Below are 23064 nucleotides of genomic sequence, written 5' to 3'. Positions count from 1 at the left end.
TCTGCCTCTCCCTATAGCTCTGCAGCCGGAGCAGGACCTAGTGTGGGCGCTAGTTCGAGCTGGGCCCGAGTATTGCAACCCGGTAGGCTCATTCCACCCTTTCCTGGCCTGATCCAGCTTCCAAATTTAAAAGCTGTGGCAGCCACTGCTCGAGGAACGCTGTAAGCTGGCCTTCCTCTTCCCATTCGGGAAGGCCCAGCAAACGAATATTTTTTCGACGACCTCGTTTATCGAGGTCGTCAGTGTAATTCTCTAAGGTCCGGACTCGTTGTTCGAGTGTCCGGACCTGATCCACGGCTGACTGAGCTGTAGTTTCGGAGGTCGCGGCCTTTAACTCCACCTCTCCAACTCGGCGCTCAATTTCCTGGATGTCTCGGTCATGCTTCTGCAGCGCGGCTGAGAGTGAGTTCCATCGATTTCGGGATTCTTTGATAAAAGCGTCGATCTTCGCATCCAGTTTGGAGATGATTTCTACAAGGCTTGTCACTGTAGGTAAGTCCCCCAGGGCGGCTGTGGACGCCTCAGCTGCAGCTGGAGAGGGTGGGGAAGGGGTTCCTGCTTGCTGAGAGCTGCGGGCTCCCTTCCCTTTGGTCATTTATACTAAATATTAGATTATTTAAATTTAATACTAAGCAACTAATTAAATTAAACAGCTATTATAAATGATTTGGTGAGTGTGGTGGGGGTGGGTGACCCACTTTACCCAAGTCTTGGGAGGAGCACTACAGACTCAGACTTGCTGGGTCGCCGCTATCTTGGATCCCCCTTACATTTGCTGATTAATAAAAGCCTGTCGTATTACCACAGGATTATTACAGTTAAATTTAGTTCCACTTTCAGAACCATGTTCTCACAAATTAAAAAAAAAATTCAAAGGAAAGCTTTTTTTGAGCTCTGTGCAAAATGTTTACATTTTTGTGTGGTCTGCTGATATTAGTGCATGTTTTTGATGTTTGGAAGTATCATATTAATTCAAATTTATTTAATCTAAAATGTAATTCATTCTTCCACCCTTATTGGCCAAGATTTTTTTTTAACTGTTTTGCTTTGTAATTGTTGTTCAAACATTTTTTTCTGTGTAAAAGAGATTTGTTGATTAAGCATTGACAAATGGCAGAGAACAACAAACAAAGCGACAGAACCTTAGGCAGAAAGATAGCCTTTAAAGGTTGCTACATCAAAGGTGATTTTTCTTCTGATCTGTTAAAGTTGTTGTGCATGTTGTTCTATTATATTTTTCTGTGAAGAATATAACATTTTAAGCAGAGTGTGTTTCAGAAAATAGTTAAATTGTAATGAGCAAAATATCAATCTTTCAATTTGAAAATGAAAACAATATTTGAGGATTGTTGTACACTGTTTAACTGGTGCTGTCAGCCTATGGGTGGCCTAAGCTTTGTAGTGTGCTGGGAAAGTTTATGCTCTGTGGTAATGACCTTTAGCTGTTCTGCTGGAGTGCCAAGTGTATTCGTTTCCAATAGCATTGCATGTATAAAGGCTATTATAAATAATTGAGGCACCCATTCACAGTATTAAAGTACATTATGGGATATTGATTTTTTTTTGTAAAAGTGAAATGCACAGAACATTATTTTAGAATTGGTGATTTTCCTTCCGAATCATCAGAAGTTGGGATATTGTTATAATGTTGTAGTACCTTGTTACAATCTAACAAATACCCATTGAAAGGGAATGATTTATTCTTTTAAATGTCAAACTACGTGGGTAAAGTATTTTTTTGAAAAGTTTCATTGTGCCAAAAAATTGATTTCAGTTAAATAACACAAGTGCAGAATTATTTTTACTTTATAAAGTGATCTTTGAAGACTGATTTGAAGTGATTACAAGAGGTTGACTTGTGCATTTTTAACATTGTCAACAGTTTTATAAAAAGAAGTTGTAAAAACTGAGTGGGCCATTGTAAGTGTGTTTGTTTTTGGTATTTTTTGCTCTAGGGAATTGGACACTTTTTCTCTGTTTAGGAACGTTTGGATTTTCAGTGTGGATTCATAGATTGTGTGTGCATATGTAAATGTATACTGCATAGCGCACACTGAATGCATATAAAGTGTGGACCAACTGAAATGTGAGCAAGCGCAAGAGTTTGAAACCTATGTGAGACTTTAAGATTGCAGTTTGGTGAGTTACAGGATGAATTCTCTTTTTTTGGAAGTGCCATCTTTCTAAAGAGGAGTTGAACATTCACCGAATGCTGGAAAAATTTAGGAGATTTGGCAGCATCTGTGGAGAGAGGAACAGCTCATGTTTTGAGTCTGCTGTGACTCTTCAGAAAAGTTGAGCGGGGTATTAGAAGGGTGCTAAAGATGCCAAGATCCCATGGCCATCTTTTATTTTGAAACTTTGTGTGCTCTGTGTCCTCTCTCAACCCATACCATGCACAAGAGAAGGTTTTGAAGTGTTCTAAGGATGCTGCTACTGTCCTAACGAATGTTGTAACTGCCTGCTTAGTCAGTGTGTTTTGGTCCATTTGTTTCCATTTTCCAAACCAAATTTCCTTCTGCAAGAAGATACATGGCAAGCTTTTGCTTTGGTCTTTCATCTACTGGAAGATAGCTAATACAATGTAGAACATAGAACGTTACAGCGCAGTCCAGGCCCTTCGGCCCTTGATGTTGCACTCACCTGTGAAAATAATCTGATGCCCATCTAACTTACATCATTCCGTTATTATCCAAATGTATGTCCAGTGCCCATTTAAATGCCCCTAGTGTCGGTGAGTCTACTACTGTTGCAGACAGGTCGTTCTATGCCCCTATTACTGAGTGAAGAAACTACCCCTGATATCTGTTCTAAATGAATCACTCCCCAATTTAAAGCTGTGTCCCCTTGTGTTAGCCTTCACCATCCGAGGAAAAAGGCTCTCACTGTCTACCTTGTCTAAATCCTTTGATTATCTTATACGTCTCAATTTAAGTAATCTCTCTCAACCTTCTCTCCAACAAAAACAGTCTCGGTTCCCTCAGCCTTTCCTCATAAGACTTTCTTTTCACCAGGCAACATCCTAGTAAATCTCCTCTGAACCCTTTCCAAAGCTTCCACATGTTTCCTATAATGCCATGACCAGAACTGTACGCAATACTCCAGGTGCGGCCTGACCGATGTTTTGTACAGCTGAAGCATGACCTTATGGCTCTGAAACGCAATTCCCCTACCAATAAACACCAACACACCATATGCCATCTACACTGGCAATAATCTTACCATTAGCCCAGTACTCTGCATTCCTGTTATTTCTTCCAAAATGAACTACCTCACATTTTTTCACATTAACCTCCAATTGCCACTCCTCAGCCCAGTTCTATGTCTTATCTATGCCCCTCTGTAACCCACAACATCCTTTGGCACTATCCACAACTCTGCCTACCTTAATGTCATCTGCAAATTTACTAACCCATCCTTCTATGCCCATCTCCAGATCCTTTATAAAAATGACAAGCAGCAATGGCCCAAAACAGATCCTTGCGGCACACCACTGGTAACTGAGCTCCAGGTGAACATTTCCCATTAACCACCACCCTCTGTCATCTTTCAGCTAACCAATGTCTGATCCAAACTGCTAAATCACCTTCAATCCCAAAACTCTGTATTTTGTGCAGTAGCCTACTGTGTGGAACCTTATCAAACGCCTTGCTGAAGTCCATATACACCACATCAATTGCTTTACCTTCATCCACCTGTTTTGTCACCTTCTCTAAGAACTCAATAAGGCTAGTGAGTCATGACCTACTCTTCACAAAAGTGTTGACTATCCCTAATCAAATTATTCCTTTCCAGATGATTATAAATCCTATCCCTATAACTTTTTCCAACACCTTACTCACAACTGAAGTAAGGCTCACTGGTCTATAATTACCAGGGTTGTCCTGACTCCCCTTCTTAAACAAGGGAACAACATTTGCTATCCTCCAGTCTTCTGGCATTGCTACTGTCGACAATGATGACATAAAGATCGAAGCCAAAGCTCTGCAGTCTCCTTCCAGACTTCCCAGAGAATCTGAAGATAAATCCCATCCGACCCAGGGGTCTTATCAATTTTCAGATCTTCCAAAATTGCTAAAACCTCATTTGCCGACCTCAATCCCATTTAATCTAACACCTGGCTGGGTTCATTCCTCAGTATTAAATCCAGTGTGCCCTTGCCCCTTGTTGGCCTGTCTACATACGGTCAGAAAATCCTCCTGCACACATTGAGCAAAAACTGACCCATCTAAACTACTTGAACTATAGTATTCCCAGTCAATATTGGGGAAGTTACAGTCCCCCATAACAACTACCTTTCACTCTCGCTTCTATCAAGAATCATTTTTGCTATCCTATCTTTTTAGATCCCTGGGACAATTGAGGCTTGTAGAAAACTCCCAACAGGATGACCTCTCCTTTCCTGTTTGTAACCTCAGCCCAAACTAGCTCAGTGGATGAGTCCTCAAACGTTCTCTCAGCTGCTGTGATGCTACCCTTGATTAATAATGCCGCCCCCTGCCCCCCTCAAAACCCCAAGTCATCTCTGTTCTTGCTGAAACACTTAAATATTGGAATCTGCAACAGCCATTCCTGTCCCTCCTCTAGCCATCTCTCTGAAATGGCCACAACATCGAAATCCCAGGTACCAATCCTTGCTGCACGTTCACCCACCTTATACCAGATGCTCCTGGCTTTGAAGTACACACATTTCAAACCAACATCACGATTGCCAGTATGTCCTTCACGACCTTGTAAACCTATCCCTGACCTCACTGGTCTCACTACCCTCAACCTCCTGTACATTGGAACTACAATTCAGGTTCCCAGCCCCCTGCTGCATTAGTTTAAACCCTCCAAAGTGCATTAGCAAATCCCTCCCCCCTGCCCAGGATATTGATACCCCTCTGCTCCCCCTCCAGTATCCCAAACACACGATCAGAGACATCACGCGCCCTAGCACCTGGGAGGCAACGAATCAAACATGAGTCTCTCTCGTTACCACAAAACCCCTATCTGTTCCCCTAACTATGGAGTCCGCAATGTCTAAAGCTCTACTCCTCTTCCTCCTTCCCCTCTGAGTAACAAGGACAGACTCTGCACCAGAGACCTGTGCCCAACTGCTTACCCCTGGTAAGTCAACCCTCCCTCCCCCCAAACATTATCCAAAATGGTATACTTGTTTTTGAGGGAATCACCACAGGAGATCCCTGCACTGCCTGCCAGTTCCCTTTCCTACCCCTGACAGTAATCCATCTGCCTCCTTCATGTGGAGTAACTACCTTCCTGTAACTCCTCAATAACCCCCTCCGCCTCCTGAATGATCCGAAGTTCATCCAGCTCCAGCTCCGGTTCCATAAAACTGTTCTCGAGGAACTGGAGTTGGGTGCACTTCCCACAAATGAAGTCAGCAGGCACATAGGAGGTGGCTGTTACCTCCCACATACTGCAGGAGGAACATTCAACTGCCATAACCTCCATTCTCACTATTCCAAATTCCCAAATAAACACCTGAAAAAATGAAACACAAAAGACGACATTTACCACCTTACCAACCGACGCAGATAACTTATTTTTGGTTCGAGGCGGAGGATGGGTGGGAGACACTACGTGAATAGAGTTTCGGGTAAAGCAACTGTCCAAATATGCAACCTCACCACCTCTCCAACAGCCTCCTGCTCGACAACCCGCACTTCCTGCTGGAACAACAATGGCCTTTGATAATACAAAATTAATTTGGAATACTCTGTGACCAACATAAGAGGGAAGTTTATTTCATTAGATTTAGCTGGATACCACTTTGCAGAGGTGAAAATGCAATGTTAATCCAGTGCATAATCAATGTGCTGTGCTATTGAGGATTTGTAACTGCAACTACCTTGAAACCGTGAACTCGCATGCGAATTAAGGAATTGTAATTTTCGAACTGAACTGCTTATTCTTCAACTTCAAACATATTACAAAAACAATCTAATGTAAAATATGCTTCCCTTGTTTTTCATTCTGTTGACTAAAATGGTATTAAAACTAGAATGAGTAATCTGATTTATATCTTCGTGGTTGCACCAATTACACTTGAGTTATTGCTTGCAGTGTTTAATACATCACAACTCTTAGTTTTATCTGATCATTTGAAATCAGCCAAGACTTGATTTTTGTTTTTTTGCAGCTTTGGGTTTTTGTTTTTTGCAGCTATGAAAGCCGTGTTCTTTTCTGAACTAACTTTTGAGACTTCTTAGTCCCTAAAGAATTATTTGATTTGATATAGTGTTTATCCCGCAGATGAAAAAGCTACATATAACTAATGAGAAAGTAATTCATGCTAGCGTTACTTACCTTGCATGTTGGAAAAGCACTGTGCTGCTTGTGTTGAGCATCTTATAGCTTCGGTTCATTCAAGTGTTATACTGTATAGCTCTAAATGGTCTTCAGATATAAGTTTGGAATGAAAAAGCTAAACTCGAATAAACTTAAAGCTGGATATTTTTCATGAGTATATACTCGTTATTGTGTCCGCTCCACCACTTGAAAATATTAATCAACCTCATTCTCTGCCTTCTCTCTATAGCCTTTGATTCATTAAAGTCATTAAAAATGCAGATGATTTCCTCTTTTCTTTATCCTCTTTTGTTCTCCTGTTTCTTTTCATTTTGCTAACTTCTACTCACCTTTATTTTGTTTTTAAAAGCTGTACGTAACTCTAGTTGGACCATATATTCCTTACAAAGTCAGAAATAGTTGTAGAGTGTTTAAAAGAAGCCAGAGAATACTCTTCCATTTGAGAAAAATGTAAAATTGATGTGTTCCATGAAATATTCTTAATCCATCTGCCACATGTAAAAAGAAAAGCAGGTTAACAACTGCGCTTTGCTGCTGACACTTCATTCTCTTGGGAACTGAGCAACAAGTGGATTGGACTGGTTGTGTGGACATCATTGATGGGAATCGTGCTCTGTATTGGGGTGATGTGTAATGTTGAGCTGAAAGATTTGAGTAGGCAGTGTCAAGTAGAAACAATGTAGAAGTTCAATAACTGATGTATGTCACTGATTGTTGAGATGAAAGATAAAACCAAGTTCTCCTTACTTTTTGCAAAAGCCAGCTAGGCTTAAATAACATGTTCCAAAAACAGGTTTAATTACTTGAGTATCATAACTTATGAACAAAAAAGTTTAGATGTTCCCAAGAGGCAAACTATATGCAATAAATACAACTGCAAAATGGAACTGATAGCGTTCCGTAGCAGAAAAGTGCACCTTGTTTATTTTCAAATTTGAGGCAGTGGTGGATACTGCATGTGTATGCAGGTTCAGTTAGTCTGTGGAGCTGAGAATGCAGCAAAGGTAAATTGTTTGTCGTATTATTGAAATCTTGTATTTGTGCAAACAGTCTTTAAAAAGACAGTTATTGCTGTCAGGGCCTAGGACAGGAAAACGTCTCAAGTTAGATTATACAAACTATTAATGATTAAAATCAAGTTATCTGAAGTGCATTTGTTTGAGATGGGTGCAAATTGCAGCTTCGATGTTTGCAGCAGTGTGCATGAGGGATGTACACGCTGGCTCTATGCTTTCTTAATAGAAGTCAAATGGTAGATCACTTATGCAATAGGGTGAACACGCACTCTAGCTTGTGACCAAAACAAAGCTTTCACGTGTAAAATTAGGAAAACTATGTGTTATGAATCAATTTTACTGTACCATTTGACAAATGTAGGAATCAGCATTATTACATACCAGAGATCAGAATAAAATTCTAAAATAAAAATCTATTTGCTTACAGATCAACATTACCAATAAACTTGCATAATAGTTCCAAGAAAAGGAAACATATGCCATAATTTTGAGAATTGTAGATAGAATTGATCTCTATGCGATTCAATTACTTAAACAAATGGCATCATATGGAAAATGTTGATTAATATAAACAAAAACGCACATTGAAGAAACCCAGCAGATCTGGTTGCATCTATGAAGAGAAAACAGTTAAAATTTCAAGTCCAGTTATCCTTCTGAAGAAGTTTCTTCACCAATTTCTTTCTTTGTTGTTTTAGATCTGCAGCATCAGTAATTATTGTAATGTATTTTTTAATACTTCGGCTACAGACCATCTTGCACTAAAGCCCAGACCATTTTTATATGAATTTTAAAAGAAAAGGTTCATTGTGAGATGGTACAAAACTCTCAATGCTTTTGACAAATACTTGAAATAAAACAATCCAAATGTTATATTTGAAATCTGGGTGTCACTGGCTATGTCAATATCGATTGCCCATCCTTGTATACTGTTGAGAAGGTGATGTTGAATTGCATTCTTGAATAGCTGCAGTCTTGGGGGTGTAAGTACACCCATATTGCTGTCATGAAGGGAGGTGCATTTTCAAGATTTTGTGTTAAGTAGTGAATAAACTTGCTGTTGTTTTGGAGGTGTGGTATTTGTTCAATGTTCAAGTCAACATTGCAAATTGAAAAAAGCAGCTTACTGTGTTAAACCGAGGCTCTACTCCTATCCACATCATTCCCTTCGCTAAAGCTAATTTGTTTTGTGACTCCTCCCTTTATTCACGAATTAAGGCAGGCAAGTGAGGTTTTAAGTTCTTATGGGGCATATAAAAATTGGGTCACTGGTTTCATTAGGACAGTAAAGGCTGAGTAGATTTGATAGTGTTCAATGTTAAGAGGATTTGATAAAGTGAAGTGATCTATTTCTACAGTTCAGTGATTTGAAACTGGAGAGCATGTGTTTAAATTAAGGGAGTGATTTGGGAGAAACTGTTGGATGTAAAGGTGTATTTGAGATATGGAGTAGTCAGCCAGCGATTTGAGCAGTGAAAATAGAATTTATAATAGCTTTTACAGTGTAGACAAATATTTGAGAAAAGAAATCAAGGTTTGGGAGCAGGAACTATTTGGATAACTCTTTCGTGGTATGTTTATAGAGCTCAATAGTGACAAACTGTTGCATTGCCACCTTTTAAGTGTTATGAAACTGTGGGATGTTGATGCATTTGTTTATTATTTGTTGTAAGCTTGGATTTCTGTCTGGGATCTGACTTATTCGGTAGTGACATTAGCTGGGATTGTGACCAGTGGTCGTCTTATCTCTAAATTACGTGTGAATTAATTGAATGCTAAAGTATGATATAAGATCATTACATTGTGATTTGACTAGTGAGGGAAATGTTAGAACTAAATTGTTGACTTTGTTAAAAATCTCTCAACACCAGGTTATAGTCCAACAGGTTTATTTGAAAGCACTAGCTTTTGGAGCACTGCTCCTTCATGGTCACCTGATGAAGGAGCAGCGCTCCGAAAGCTAGTGCTTTCAAATAAACCTGTTAGCCTATAACCTGGTGTTGTGTGATTTTAATTTTATCTACCCCATTCCAACAGTGACTCCTCCAAGTCATGGTGGCTTTGTTTGGCTTTGCTGTCTTTTCAGTCAGAATGGTTTTGAGATTAAAAAGAAACCATTGAGACAGAACTTCATATATGTACATCAATCATTAGCCTTGACCTTGTACATCACATTGCTTTTGGAAAGAGAATTTATAGTACAAGTGTCCTCCAAACAATTAGATGAAACTTTTCATTGAGTGTACTAGTTTCAGTTTTGTAACTTGATGTGTAAACTTGAAGATTTGAGGGCAGGGGGAAATACAATAATGTAAACTAGAAACTGTTAATCTGATCCTGGGATTTTTAACATTTTTACCATGATAATTGAGAGGCAAAGGGCCAACATTCCTTGTGCTAGATGTTGCTGGGCTTGGAAAGAGTAGAAGTATATCCAATTTGGGAAATTGTAATATGTACTTGTAGATTTGTGTGTTAAGAATTGGACTCTGCATGGAAACATTACGACATACCATTTCCTTTCTTACGAGTTTTTTTGGAAACATTTATTGTTTTCATTCTTGTATTAAACATCGTACACTACAGAGTCTGAATTCTGACTATATTTGATTCCCAAACCTGTCTAGCTCCTGCTCATGAGTGAATGTTGGGCATTAAAACATTGGCTGTTCATATTTACCATGTCTCATTTCCTGTTTATTCTTAAGTTTTTTTTTTAATGCTCCATCTCATTAGTACACACAAATAATTGACTTTTTTTGGGTTTACCTGGGTGCCTTTGTTATAGGTGCAGGGCAAGGAACTGAAGGGCTTTGGGTGGTGAAATAAAATATTGGTCATTAAAACCATTGAGATACAGATTCTGAAATTAGAAAGTAATGAATTTACATTCTGATTCATGGTTGCTTTGCTGAAACTTACTTTAATCATATTTTATCCTTTTTTTATTACAGAAATACCTTTATCGACATGCATTTTACGAGTTACTAAAGATGTTCAGCATGTGGACAGCACCTGTTTTCCAGGCTAAAAGTGGAGATTGTATCCATTAATGACAAATGTGCAGTTTGGTACCATATCAGACTACTTGGTCTATTTTACTTGGTTTCCAAAAACATTTTAAATACAGCCCATCTAACCTTTTGGAGATAAGAATTTGCTCTGTGTTTTTGTAAACAATAGCAGGCTATTTATTTTGAGGCCACAATGAGCGGTACACTAGGAAAAGAAAAAGAATGCAAAGAAAAGGACCCTAAAGTTTCTTTGGGAAAAGACAGGGAGAGAGATCCAAAAGCTTCTGGTGGCTTTGGGAAAGATAGTAAAGAGAAAGAATCCAAGACCAAAGGGAAAGATGCCAAAGAGGGAAAAAAAGAATCCAGTGGAGTACAACCAGGTGTGCAATTCCAAGTGGACAATACAATAAAACGGCCAAATCCAGCACCAGGGCGGAAAAAATCAAGCAATGCTGAAGTGGTTAAAGAGTTAAACAAGTGTCGTGAAGAGAATGCAATGCGTTTGGACTTGGCGAAAAGATCTATTCACATTCTTCCAACGTCAATCAAAGAATTGACCCAATTAACTGAGCTTTATTTGTATAGTAACAAATTGCAGTGTTTGCCTGTAGAACTTGGTAGCCTTGTGAACTTGGTCACTCTGGCACTAAGTGAAAATTCACTTACAAGTTTGCCTGACTCTCTCGATAACTTGAAGAAATTGCGAATGCTTGATCTACGGCATAACAAACTTCGAGAAATCCCTACAGTAGTATACAAACTGATTTCCCTCACTACTCTGTATCTGCGGTTTAACCGTATAACTACTGTGGAGAAGGATATCAAAAATCTATCCAAACTTACAATGCTGAGTATCCGTGAGAACAAAATTAAACAGCTCCCTGCTGAAATAGGTAAGTGTGTTCTATGTATTGTCTGTATGTCCAATATAATTCAACTTCCTTTCCTTGCAGGTTGATTTGAAGTTGTTATTATGGCATCATCCTTTGCAAAAGTTGGTCAGTTATTGATCTATTTATGTATAACTGTACAGTTTTACAATTGAAGTGATATCCAAAACCCTAAATGCAAGTTCATTTTTTCCCCCACTTGCCATTGTCTGAAAAGGGATAATTATGTTATCAGGTGCAATCTCATATCGGACATCTATTATTTAGTTGTGAAAACTGTGAAATTCTGCAAGGGATAAAATTCTTTGATTATATGACATTGCGAGGCTCATAATTGATCACAAGGCTGTAATTCTTAGTGGCTTCAGATTAAATTCCTAATGGCAAGAATCAAGGCCAAGCTTGTTATCACCTGAGCTGTGAGAATGGATTACTTCATGTTGGTGAGCCTGTGCAGTTGGATTCAAGAAATCTCTGGAGAGAAGGTTAAGATAATTTGAGAGAGAGTTTGGAATTGAAATTAGTAGAAGACATAAAGTCTAGCTTCTTAACTCTTCAGGGAAAAAACTTGAATGTTTAAGCATATTTTTTATTGAAGGATGCTTCTTCCATTTTATTGTCAATTTTTTCTTAAATTGTTATCAGAGTAGGCTTGTGATATAAAGCTTCAAATGAAGGAAGTATGCCTACATTTGAAATAGTAATGCTATGTATAATATGTACAAAATATTTGTAGTATTGGCATCATGGCATTGCAGTAGAGCTAGTAATGCAATTAGTTAAATCATACTGCTGCTTTTAAAAACAATTGATAACTGCAGCATAATTTTTGCTATACACTCTTAAGAATGAACTTTGTACAATACCCTCATTTCAATATTATTACAAACTACTAAAGCATCAATTCAAAAAAAAAAGTAAGATGCAGAATTTTAAAATTTGAATCATTGCAGTTGCATAGGTGGCAACTTTGACTTTAAATTTGGTATTCATAAATGGTCGCACTCACTTTGGTTAGGGACAGGAAATTATTAGAGATGTTGATTTAATGGTTATTTGCTTCCCTTGAGCTGTGTTTGACGTGTTGCAATTCAAGTTTGAACATAAGCATTATATTTTATGGTCTTAAGATCAGTTCATAAATTTTCATTTAAGTATTGACTGCAGTAGAAGCAAATGAAACTACAGATCCCATGTTCCTGTCTTTGAATCCTCATATAATCCAAATACCTCTATTCAGCAGTTATCAGTCCTAACTATTCAAACTATGAATTCGTTTTGAACTGTATACTAACTCTGTACAAATGGAGTATTAACTTTTTTTTTAAACAGACCCACTTGAAGTAGGTGACAACCTAACTGTTGTAATTAAAGTTTTTGAACAGGTGCAAAAAGTATCATCATACAGACACAAATTTGGATTCAGGAGGCTATTTGGTTGTTAAATTCATACTGTACATCATCATCCCATAACTCTGCAATGTCTATTCTGTATATAAATCATTAAAAATATTTTGTCTCATTCAAAATGAGGTTAAAAGATTACTTTGAGCCCAGATATAAACTTGGTTTGTATCATTTTAGTTTAGAAGGTTCAAAATCAAGGCTTTTACCACTGAAGTGTATTAAAATTTTCCCTCTGGTGGGCGAATGCAAAAATATTGTCAAACCATTTAGGAGTAAAACCGTGAAGGGCCTGATGAAAGAGCAACGCTCTGAAAGCTAGTGCTTCCAAATAAACCTGTTGGACTATACCTGGTGTTGTGTGATTTTTAACTTTGTCCATCCCATTCAAACACCGGCACTTCCAAGTCATGGGAAACAAGAGTGTGTATTTTAAAAAGGAGTAAACCTGTGATTGTTTATCTTTTAAAGAATGACCACTTTGGGTGTGTTGCATTTAATGGAAATAGATTTAATCTTCAAATTTTTTCGTTTGTCATCACCTAGGATAGAAGTGTTTGCATGTTTGTGCCGTTGCTGGCATTATCTATTGATTGTGAACAGTGGCTTGCCCTGGTTGACACCTGAGTCGAGAGTATTCATATCCATGTAACTGTTAAGGCATGGTTAGTAAGATACTGTGTATCACTGCTACTTAAGTTGCTATTGATTGGAATTTTTAAAATGTATTGCTGAGTTAATATTTTGTTTAGGGGATGTAAGAAGTTTTGGAACTTTAAACTGAAATACAATTTGGACTGCCATAACACATACCAGGTAGTAAATCAAGTGCTGCACATTTTTTGAGCTAGCCAATGGAGGAATGCTTTTAGAAGCTTTGAGAGGCAGAGTTTGAGACCAGGGGTTACCATGATTGTCTTAAATTGAGGGAATTCTACCTGACACCAGCCCCCAATTGGTTAAATTGCTTTGTTTTTAAAAAGCTGCCAGGAGCAGCCGGAGAAAGAGTTGCAGAACCTCTGGACAGAGACCACCCATTCATCCATTTTTAAAAGGTGTTGGGGGCAGAAGAAAAACCATGAAAACTTGAAACGAAAAGCCCCTTACCCGATGAATTAAAGAACTATTATCGCACGAGAGACGTGACTTGGTAAAATTAAAAGAACTAAGAAAATAAATTTTCACCTTCTGATTTGAACTTAACTTTGGAATTTTATTTACCTGTCTTTATTCTTTGCCACCCAACTTTTGCATGTCTAATTCTAATGGAATCTGTGTTTAGTTAGGGTTTTGAAGGGGTACAGTTTAAATTGCATAGATTAGGCATACTTTCTGTTCTGTCTTTTGTTAAAATTGTGAATGAATAAATAGTTGTTTTACAGTCTCTAGAGAAACTTTGCTTTTGTCCTGAGCAGTAGTCAGTGAGGCAATTTAGTCATTGGGTGTTTTAGGATTTTATGGATTCTGTGATGGCTTGTTGTAAGCTGGGGCATGATTATTGGTGGAATCTTTTTAGTTAAATTGTGATAGATGAGATTTCCTCAAGGCATATAACTTTATCAATTAACTAATTGTCAGTTAACTCGTTCTTTGTCACAGAAATGGATCAGTATAATGACACAGTATAATGGGCGTTTAACCTTTTTTAATATCCCATCATACCCAAGCATTTTGAATACTAGGATTTGCTTACCATTTTTGTGGTTTATGTTGGACATTTGATATGGAGCATAGAGAAATATGAGCCTATGCAAAATGTAGGCTTTCATCCAAAACCTCATTTTCTATTCTACTGTGACTTGGTTGAAGCTGTGTTTCACCATACTTGTGGTCTAGACAATGAAGCGTATTGTGCATATGCAGTTTTGTTATCTTAAGATCATTCATTTTGCTGGAATATTTTTTGTATCTTTTCTTTAGGAGACCTGTGCACTTTGAGTTAATTATTTTAAATGTAAGTCTGAATTCTGTATCATTTCCTCAATCAGTTAAGTGTGGATGATTTGTTGGTATGTTGTTGCCTTTGCAGGACACTCTCTTAGCACTAGAGAAGACACAGCTATACAGGGGTGTTACCAAATTTACATATTTTGCTGTCAGCTGTAACTGAAATGGGCCATTAGCTGATGCTGCCTAATCCAGGAATTTATCAACCAAACTGCTTAATTGTTTGAAGACTACAATTATAATTTAAGATAAACTGTATCTCAGTTACTGAAATCAAAAGGGTTTGTGTAAATCGTGTGAAGGAAATAAATCTAGAATTTAAACAGAATTTTAATTATATTAGTCTTGTCATTGTTTAGGTAAAATGCACATGAAGCATTGATTTCCATATGCTTTTAAAAGATGAAAAGTATTAATAAAAGTGCAAATGCAGTACAAATGGAGGTGAAAGTACTGCAGTTGAAAGTGAAGTAGAGGAAGTGATACAACAGGCCAGAGTTGGAAGTGAGGTGTGGACCACCATGTGGTTCTGGAGAGAATGAAGAAGGTAGGAGAAAGCATGTCAGTGGAAGGATTTTGAATTCTTTGCATTATTTTAGAGTGTAAAGAATCAGTGTGATGGTTCTTTTTTGAAAGAAAGGGAGGAAGGAAAAGACCAGGAAATTACAGGCCACTAGAATATATCTGCATTTGGAGACGCACAAGTAATCAATGACAATCAGTATGGATTTGTTAAGAGAAGGTTGTGTTTGACAAATACTATGGAATTTTTTCAGGAGGTAACCTGTATAAGGTCCCTTAGATCAGACTGGTCAATAAAGTAAAAAGCCATGGGATCCAAGGCAAAGTGGTACATATGATCCAAAATTGGCTGAGAGGCAGGAAGTAGCATGTGGTAGTAAAGGGATGTTTCGGTGAGTGGAAGTCTGTTTCCAGTGGGATTCTGTAGCATTGCTGCTGATCCCCTTGCTGTTTGTGGTGCACATTAATGATAGAGACTTAAACGTAGAAAGTATGATCAAGAAGGTCACAGATAACATGAAAATTGGTAGCATAGTAAATAGAGAAGAGGATAGGTGTAAACCGCAGGAGGATTTAAATGGACTCGTGAGGAAGGCACGGTATGGAATGGAATTCAGTCTGGAAAGGTGAGAGATAATGCACTTGGGGAGGCAGACAAAGCAAGGGATTCCACTATAAAGGGTAGGACCTTGGAAACTACTGAATATCAGAGGGACCTCAGTGCACATCCACAGATCCCTGAAGGTAGCAGGTATATAAACATCAAAGATGTGGGCAATAGGAGCAGGATTGGTCATTCAGGTCTTCAGTCTGCTCTACCATTCAGTATGATCATGTCAGGTCATCTAATTCCGTACCCGGTCCCGCCTTCTCTTATTTTTTGATCGCTGTTGCCCTAAGAACTATATCTATCTCTGCCTTCTTGAAAACATTTAATGTTTTGACCTCCCCTTCTTGATTATACCTTTCTGTGACAGAGAATTCCATAAATTCTGCACTCTGAGTGAAGAAATCTCTTAGAGTCATAGAGATGTACAGCATGGAAACAGACCCTTTGGTCCAACCCATCCATGCCGACCTGATATCCCAACCCAATCTAGTCCCACCTGCCAGCACCCGGCCCATATCCCTCCAAACCCTTCCTATTCATATACCCATCCAAATTCCTTTTAAATGTTGTCATTGTACCAGCCTCCACCACATCCTCTGGCAGCTCATTCCATACACGTACCACCCTCTGTGTGAGAAAGTTGCCCTGGCTTACTCCATATCCTTAGACTGTGACCCTTGTTTCTGCACTGCCCAGTCATTATAAACATTCTTCTTGTGTTTACCCTATTTGTCTAGCTCCCATCATTATTCTTCTAAAATCTAGTGAATATAGCCTTAACTGATAAAATGTCTCTTTGAGCATTAGAAATTCATTTGGTAAACTTTTGTTGCTCTGCCTCCATATTCAGAAATTTCTTACTCAAATAAGCAGACCAAAACTACACACAGTACGTAGACGTGGTCATGCCAAGTCCGCATGATTGCAGCAAGATATCATTGCTGGCATACTCTAATCCTCTCCCTATGAAGGCCAATGTACTACTTGCTATTTTCATGTCTGCTGCTAAATAATTTCAGTAATTGGTGTACAAAGACACCCAGATCTCCTCTATCGCCACTCAGAAATCTGCCTTCCTGTTTTTGCTCCCAAAGTGGATAACCTCCCATTTATCTGCATTATACTCCATCTGCTATATATTTGCCCACTCGCTCATCTTGTCCAAATTCCACTGAAGCATCTCTGCATCTCCTCAGTTCATCGTCTCACCTGCAAACTTGGGGCTGTTGCATTTAGTTTCTCATTCAAATAATTAATAAATAACATGACTAGCTGGGATCCTGTGGTTACTCCATTGGTCATTGGATGCTGCTGAGAAAATGGTTTGTTTATTCCTACTTTGTTTCCTGCTTTCCATGCTGGTTCTCTCTCTATGTCAGTACGTTACCCATAATCCCATGTGCTTTAATTGTACATCCTAACCTCTCATTTGGGACCTGAAAGATCAAACAACTGAAAGATCAAGTAAACTGCATCCACTTATTCCCCCGATGAACTCTAAGTTACAACTGTAAAAATTTTCAGGAAATCATGCATGGCAAATTTATTTTCATAAATCCATGATGACTTCACTCAGAGTCATAGAGATGTACAGTATGGAAACAGACCTTCGGTCAAACCTGTTCACGCCGACCAGATATCAGAACCCAATCTAGTCCCACCTGCCAGGACCCATATCCCTCCAAACCCTTCCTATTCATATACTCATCCAAATTCCTTTTAAATGTTGCAATTGTATCAGCCTCCACCACTTCCTCTGGCAGCTCATTCCATACACGTACCACCCTCTGTGTGAAAAAGTTGCCCCTTAGGTCTCTTTTATATCTTTCCCCTCTCACCCTAAACCTATGCCCTCTAGCTCTGAACTCCCTGACCCCAGCCTATTTATCCTATCCATGCTCATAATTTTATAAACCTCTATAAGGTCACCCCTCCTCTTCCGACGCTCCAGGGAAAACAGCCCCAGCCTGTCCAGCCTCTCCTTATAGCTCTCATCCTCCAACCCTGGCAACATCCTTGTAAATCTTTTCTGAAATCTTTCAAGTTTCACAACATCTTTCCGATAGGAAGGAGACTAAAATTGCATGCAATATGCCAACAGTGGCCTAACCAATGACCTGTACAGCCACAACATGATCTCCCAACTCCTGTACTCAATACTTTGACCAATAAAGGAAAGCATATCAAACACCTTCTTCACTATCCTATCTACCTGCGACTCCACTTTCAAGGAGCTATGAACTTGCACTCCAAGGTCTCTTTGTTCAACAACACTCCCTAGGACCTTACCATTAAGTGCATCAGTCCTGCTAAGATTTGCTTTCCCAAAATATAGCACCTTGCATTTATCTGAATTAAACTCCATCTGCCACATTTCAGCCCATTGGCCCATCTGGTCAAGATCCTGCTGTAATCTGAGGTAACCCTCTTCGCTATCAACCATACCTCCAATTTTGGTGTCATCTGCAAACTTACAAACCATATCTCTTATGCTCGCATCCAAATCGTTGCTATAAGTGATAAAAAGTAGAGGACCCAGCACCGATCCTTGTGGCACTCCACTGGTCACAGGCCTCCAGTTTGTCTTCTATCTTTGAGCCAGTTCTGTATCCAACTGGCTAGTTCTCCATGTATTCAGTGAGATCTAACCTTGCTAACCAATCTCCCACGGGGAACCTTGTCGAATGCCTTACTGAAGTCCATATCGATCACATCTGCCCTCATCAATCCTCTTTGTTACTTCTTCAAAAAACCTCAATCAAGTTGTGAGACATGATTTCCCATGCACAAAGCCATGTTGTCTATCCCTAATCAGTCCTTGCCTTTCCAAATCCATGTACATCCTGTCCCTCAGGCTTCCGTCCAACAACTTGCCCACCACCGATGTCAGGCTCACTGGTCTATAGTTCCCTGGCTTGTCCTTACCACCCTTCTTAAACAGTGGTACCACATTAGCCAACCTCCAGGCACCTCACCTGTGACTATTGATGATACAAATATCTCAGTCTCAAGTGTTTTTAAAAGAAATTTCCTCCATTCCTTGTCCCCAAATTTTAGGCCCCTTAATTGTGGCAATGAATGAATGTCAAAAGGAGAGTTATGAGAGTCTTTGTTCCATGTAATCCTGTCCCTGTTTTCCAAGTGATCTGCAATTAATTATTTTATAATGGACTCTTATATTTTCACTACTATTGATGTCAGGCTAACCATTCTATAATTTCTAGTTTTCTTTGTGCCTCCTCCTTTAAATAGTGGGATTACAATACCTACTAAGCAATCTAAAGGAAGTATTCTGGAGGCAGCATGGTGTCTCAGTACTGTTCCCTCACAGTGCCAGGGACCTGGGTTCGATTCCTGCCTCAGGTAACTGTCTGGATTGAGTTTGCACATTTTCAGCATGTTTGCGTGGGTTTCCTCTCGGTGTTTCAGTTTCCTCCCAAAATCCAAAGGGTTAGGTGAATTGGCCATGCTAAATTGCCCATAGTGTTCAGGGATGTGTAGGTTAGGTGCATTAGTCTGGAGTAAATGTAGAGTAGTAGGGGAATGGGTCTGAGTGGGTTACTGAAGGGTCACCGTGGACTTGTTGGGCCAAAGGCCATGTTTCCATACTGTTGGGTTTCTATGAAAATCTTGGAAGATGACCACTAATTCATCCACTCTTTCTCGTGTCACCTCCATTAAATAATCTGGAATGTAGGTTAACAGTTCCTGGGGATTTATCATCCAAATCCTGTCAATTTCCCCAACACTATTTCCCTGCTAATACTGATTTCCTTCATTTTCCCCCCCCCTGTCATTAGACCTTGGGTTCCCCAAGACCTTTGGGATGTTATTTGTGACCATCTTTGTGAAAGCAGAACCAAAATTTGTATTTAATTGGTCGGCCATCTCTTTAATTATAACTTGCCCTGTTTCTGATTGTAAGGACTCTTCATTTGTCTTCTCTAACCTTTTTCTCCAACTATCTGTAGAAGTTTTACTGTCGGTTTGTATGTCCCTCACATGCTTACCTTCATACTTCCTTTTCCTCTTAATCCTTTTAACCTTTCTTTAAACCGAAATCTGGACCGTTCCAATCCTAAGGTCTGCTTTCTTCAGTCAATTTGTATGTCTGTTTTGTGGATGTAGTGCTGTCCCTAATTTCCCATGAGCCATGGTCAGGCCACCTGTCCCACATTTAGTTTTGTGCCAGAAAGGAAAGAACAATTGTTGTTCCATGCATTTTTTAAAACTGTTTGCCATTGCCTCTGCACTGTCATCCTTTATGTTCCCAAATGTATCGTAGTCAGCTGATGCCATGTGCCAATGAGTGCATATTGGATCCTTGCCTTTGTTAGCATGAAACACAAGAGCATTGAGGTTATGCTGGAGCTGTATAAAATGCTGGTTAGGCCACAGCCGGAGTACTGTGTGCAGTTCTGGTTATCACATTGTAAGAATGTTGTAATCGTGCACAAGAGATTTACGAGGATGTTGCTTGGGTTGAAGGGTCTGGACTATGAGGAAAGATTGGACGGGTTTGGTGTTTTCCTTGGAGCATTAAAGGTTCAGAGAGGACCTAATGGAGATATATAAGACTGAGGAGTATAAGATGGATGGAAGACTTGTATATTTCAAACCCTGACCATAATTACTCTCACTAAAAGCTTAATTACATTTTCAAATAGTAGTCTGATTCTGGCTGAGAAAACACACCATCAAAATGCAACTCTTGAAAATAAATTATAAATTGTAGAGCAGGATTAGAGAGCAGTATTTACATTTTTTTTTCAAGCATTACTTTGGTGTGATGTCGGTAATTGTGAGGATCCTGATCTATTTGGAATGGGAGGAAAGAACATTTGGCAAGGTAATGATTGCAATTTAACTTGATAATTGGTTTAAGTTGCATTGGCAGGAAAAATAATCTATTGAAGGTGGCCTTAGAATTTGAAAGATATTAACTTCCAGGTGCAAATGTTGCCTGAATTCCTGATATACGAAACATGGTGAATAAGGAAGACTAATCCAAGTAAAGCTTGAATTCTTCCTTTAATGAAGAAATCCTTTGAACTAGATTTGATTTTCTTTCTCTTTCCGAGTTGATAACTGCTGATTAATGACCAATGATTTTTGATTAGAATCAAGGATTAAACATGAACTTAATGAAGATGCATTTGAATTGAACACCCTTCAAGGCTGTGGTAACCTAAACTGACCACGTGAGAGACTTCTCCTCATCTGAAACAGCAGAAATTGCAAGAGCAAGAATGATCATATACAGAAGATCTTCAGTGTTGGTGTTTGTAAAAATTATATTACCAAAATGCACAATGTGGCAGATGTTTTCATTTAAAGTACTTCTTTCCTTTTTTCAGCTCTAAATTAAACCCAATCAATTGTGGGCTGTGTTGGTCTTTTGCTTCAACTCAGGGTAAAACAGCTAAAAGGCTTTTGTGATAGTGTACCTACCTGTGAGCCAGGACACTTGAGATCAAGTCCTACCTTCTGTAGAGGTGTCATAATATTTCTGAACAGGTTGACTCAAAATATCTAAAAGCACCCAAATTGACTGCAAACACACAAAAACAAGGATTTAAAAACAAACTGACAAACTTTATTGAAGAACTGATGTGTTAGTGTAACTCATTTTGCTAATCCCCAGGATTATATTATTTGTCATTTACTTAATGCATCATTTACTTAATGGGTAGTATCTCAGAGTATAGACATTGCCTACATCTTAAAAATGCTTATCACTTAATGGCCTTGAAATTAGTGCTTCCACCTTTTTTGAAATCCAATTTATGATCAAACCTAAACTGATTGTAGCATTGATATGATTTAGAACAGAGTCTTTCCATTTCCAAGATTCCATAAATTTTCTAAAGCCATGGCAGACACATTGGCATGTAGTGCCATGAGGAAGTGATGATGTGGCGATGCTGCTGTTAGATTGGGGTGGGCAAAGTCAAAAGCCTCATGGCAAACTTTCGAATAAACCTGTTGGACTATAACCTGGTGTTGTGACTTCTGACTATGAGGAAGTGAGACAATTTTGGTCCACACAGTCCCCATAAACAGCAATATGAGGACAATGATATACCAGCTTGGTGATTATCCTACCTATGATCAGTGACTGTAATCCTGTGTGGTGACACTTTTTCATAATTCCTTTAATTTGCTTTTCTCCCATTTATGATGCTTAAATATTGTTAACTCTTCACTCAACTTTGATGTAATTCATTATTTTTTGGCCGCGTTTGTATACAAACAAAAAAAAATTGGGTAGCTTGAGATTTCTGTGGTGCAGTTAACCTTTTATAATTGGTTTCTGTGTTGCACATTTAAAGTAAGAAGGTAAAGTTGCATTGTCTTATCAGGCCATACGGCTATGCTGTGATTAGAGAAAGATGACTGATAGTGGTTTAATCTGGTAACCTTAATCAGTGTTGGAATTAAACCCATGGTGTTGGCATCACTCCGCATTGAGATTCAGCTGTCCAGGCAACTGAGCTAACCAAGAGGATGAAATATTGCAGGGTCGTTAAATGAACTCTGCACATTCCATGTGAAAAATAAGCAAAAGCTGATGATACCTTCAAAGAAAGGGATTGCCTCAAAAATAGTCCCATGTATTTGCCTATGACAGATACTATACTGAAAGTGTAATGTTATATTTGTAATAAATTTAGTTACTGCTAAGCACACCATTCCGTTCCTAGTATGAAGATAGATACGTGCAAACTGAGGAACTGGCACTTTATTACATGTCTGTTAGAAGTACAAAATATTCCAGCTGATACACCTTTTTCTTCCTTGATGCATCTGCACTTAAACATAATCTGCCTAAAATGATTCCTAAATAATAGTTCCACTTACTGACATTAAAATGACAATATGTGGGAGAGAGTGTATTTTGGCTTACTCTGAGGTTTGATATGGATCTTCATGAGCAATACATTTTCAAACTTCTTCTCTGGGAGAAAAATGGGTTTCTGACCAGATCATAGCTCCTGCATCAGCAAAGGAGAAACAAATTGATTTGGAAAGATTGCATTTTTCTAGATTTATCTTGACATTATTTTGAATTTTAATTACATTGCATATTGTTACGTAAAATGGGCCATCAGTATTCACTTTAATCATCTGATTCTAATACCCTGGACCTTTTAAGGATTAAAATGATTTTAAAAAACTAACCTAAATTGACTGCTATGATTACCTGATTAATGCAAACAACACAATGAAATATACAAGACTCGGTGCAGTGAACAAAGTTAAAAATCAACAACACCAGGTTATAGTCCAACAGGTTTAATTGGAAGCACACTAGCTTTCAGAGCGATGCTCCTTCATCAGGT

The 23064-nt window shown here is 38.7% G+C and overlaps 1 protein-coding gene across 2 annotated transcripts in view; it reads left to right on the top strand.

Annotated features, from left to right (window-relative positions):
• shoc2 (SHOC2 leucine rich repeat scaffold protein) overlaps positions 1–23064 on the top strand; it is a 140969-nt gene that overhangs the window by 54790 nt on the left and 63115 nt on the right. For both annotated transcript variants that reach the window (XM_072557039.1, XM_072557040.1), the window contains one exon: positions 10289–11241. In XM_072557039.1, the coding sequence (XP_072413140.1) occupies positions 10542–11241 (700 nt within the window). In that variant the 5' untranslated portion in view covers positions 10289–10541. The remainder of the gene's footprint in view (positions 1–10288; positions 11242–23064) is intronic.

This window comes from Chiloscyllium punctatum, chromosome 38 (genome assembly GCF_047496795.1).
Source record: "Chiloscyllium punctatum isolate Juve2018m chromosome 38, sChiPun1.3, whole genome shotgun sequence".
NCBI classification, from domain to species: Eukaryota; Metazoa; Chordata; class Chondrichthyes; order Orectolobiformes; family Hemiscylliidae; genus Chiloscyllium; species Chiloscyllium punctatum.
The sequence above is the reverse complement of the archived record's forward strand: the minus strand, read 5'-3'. Positions and strand labels throughout refer to the sequence as shown.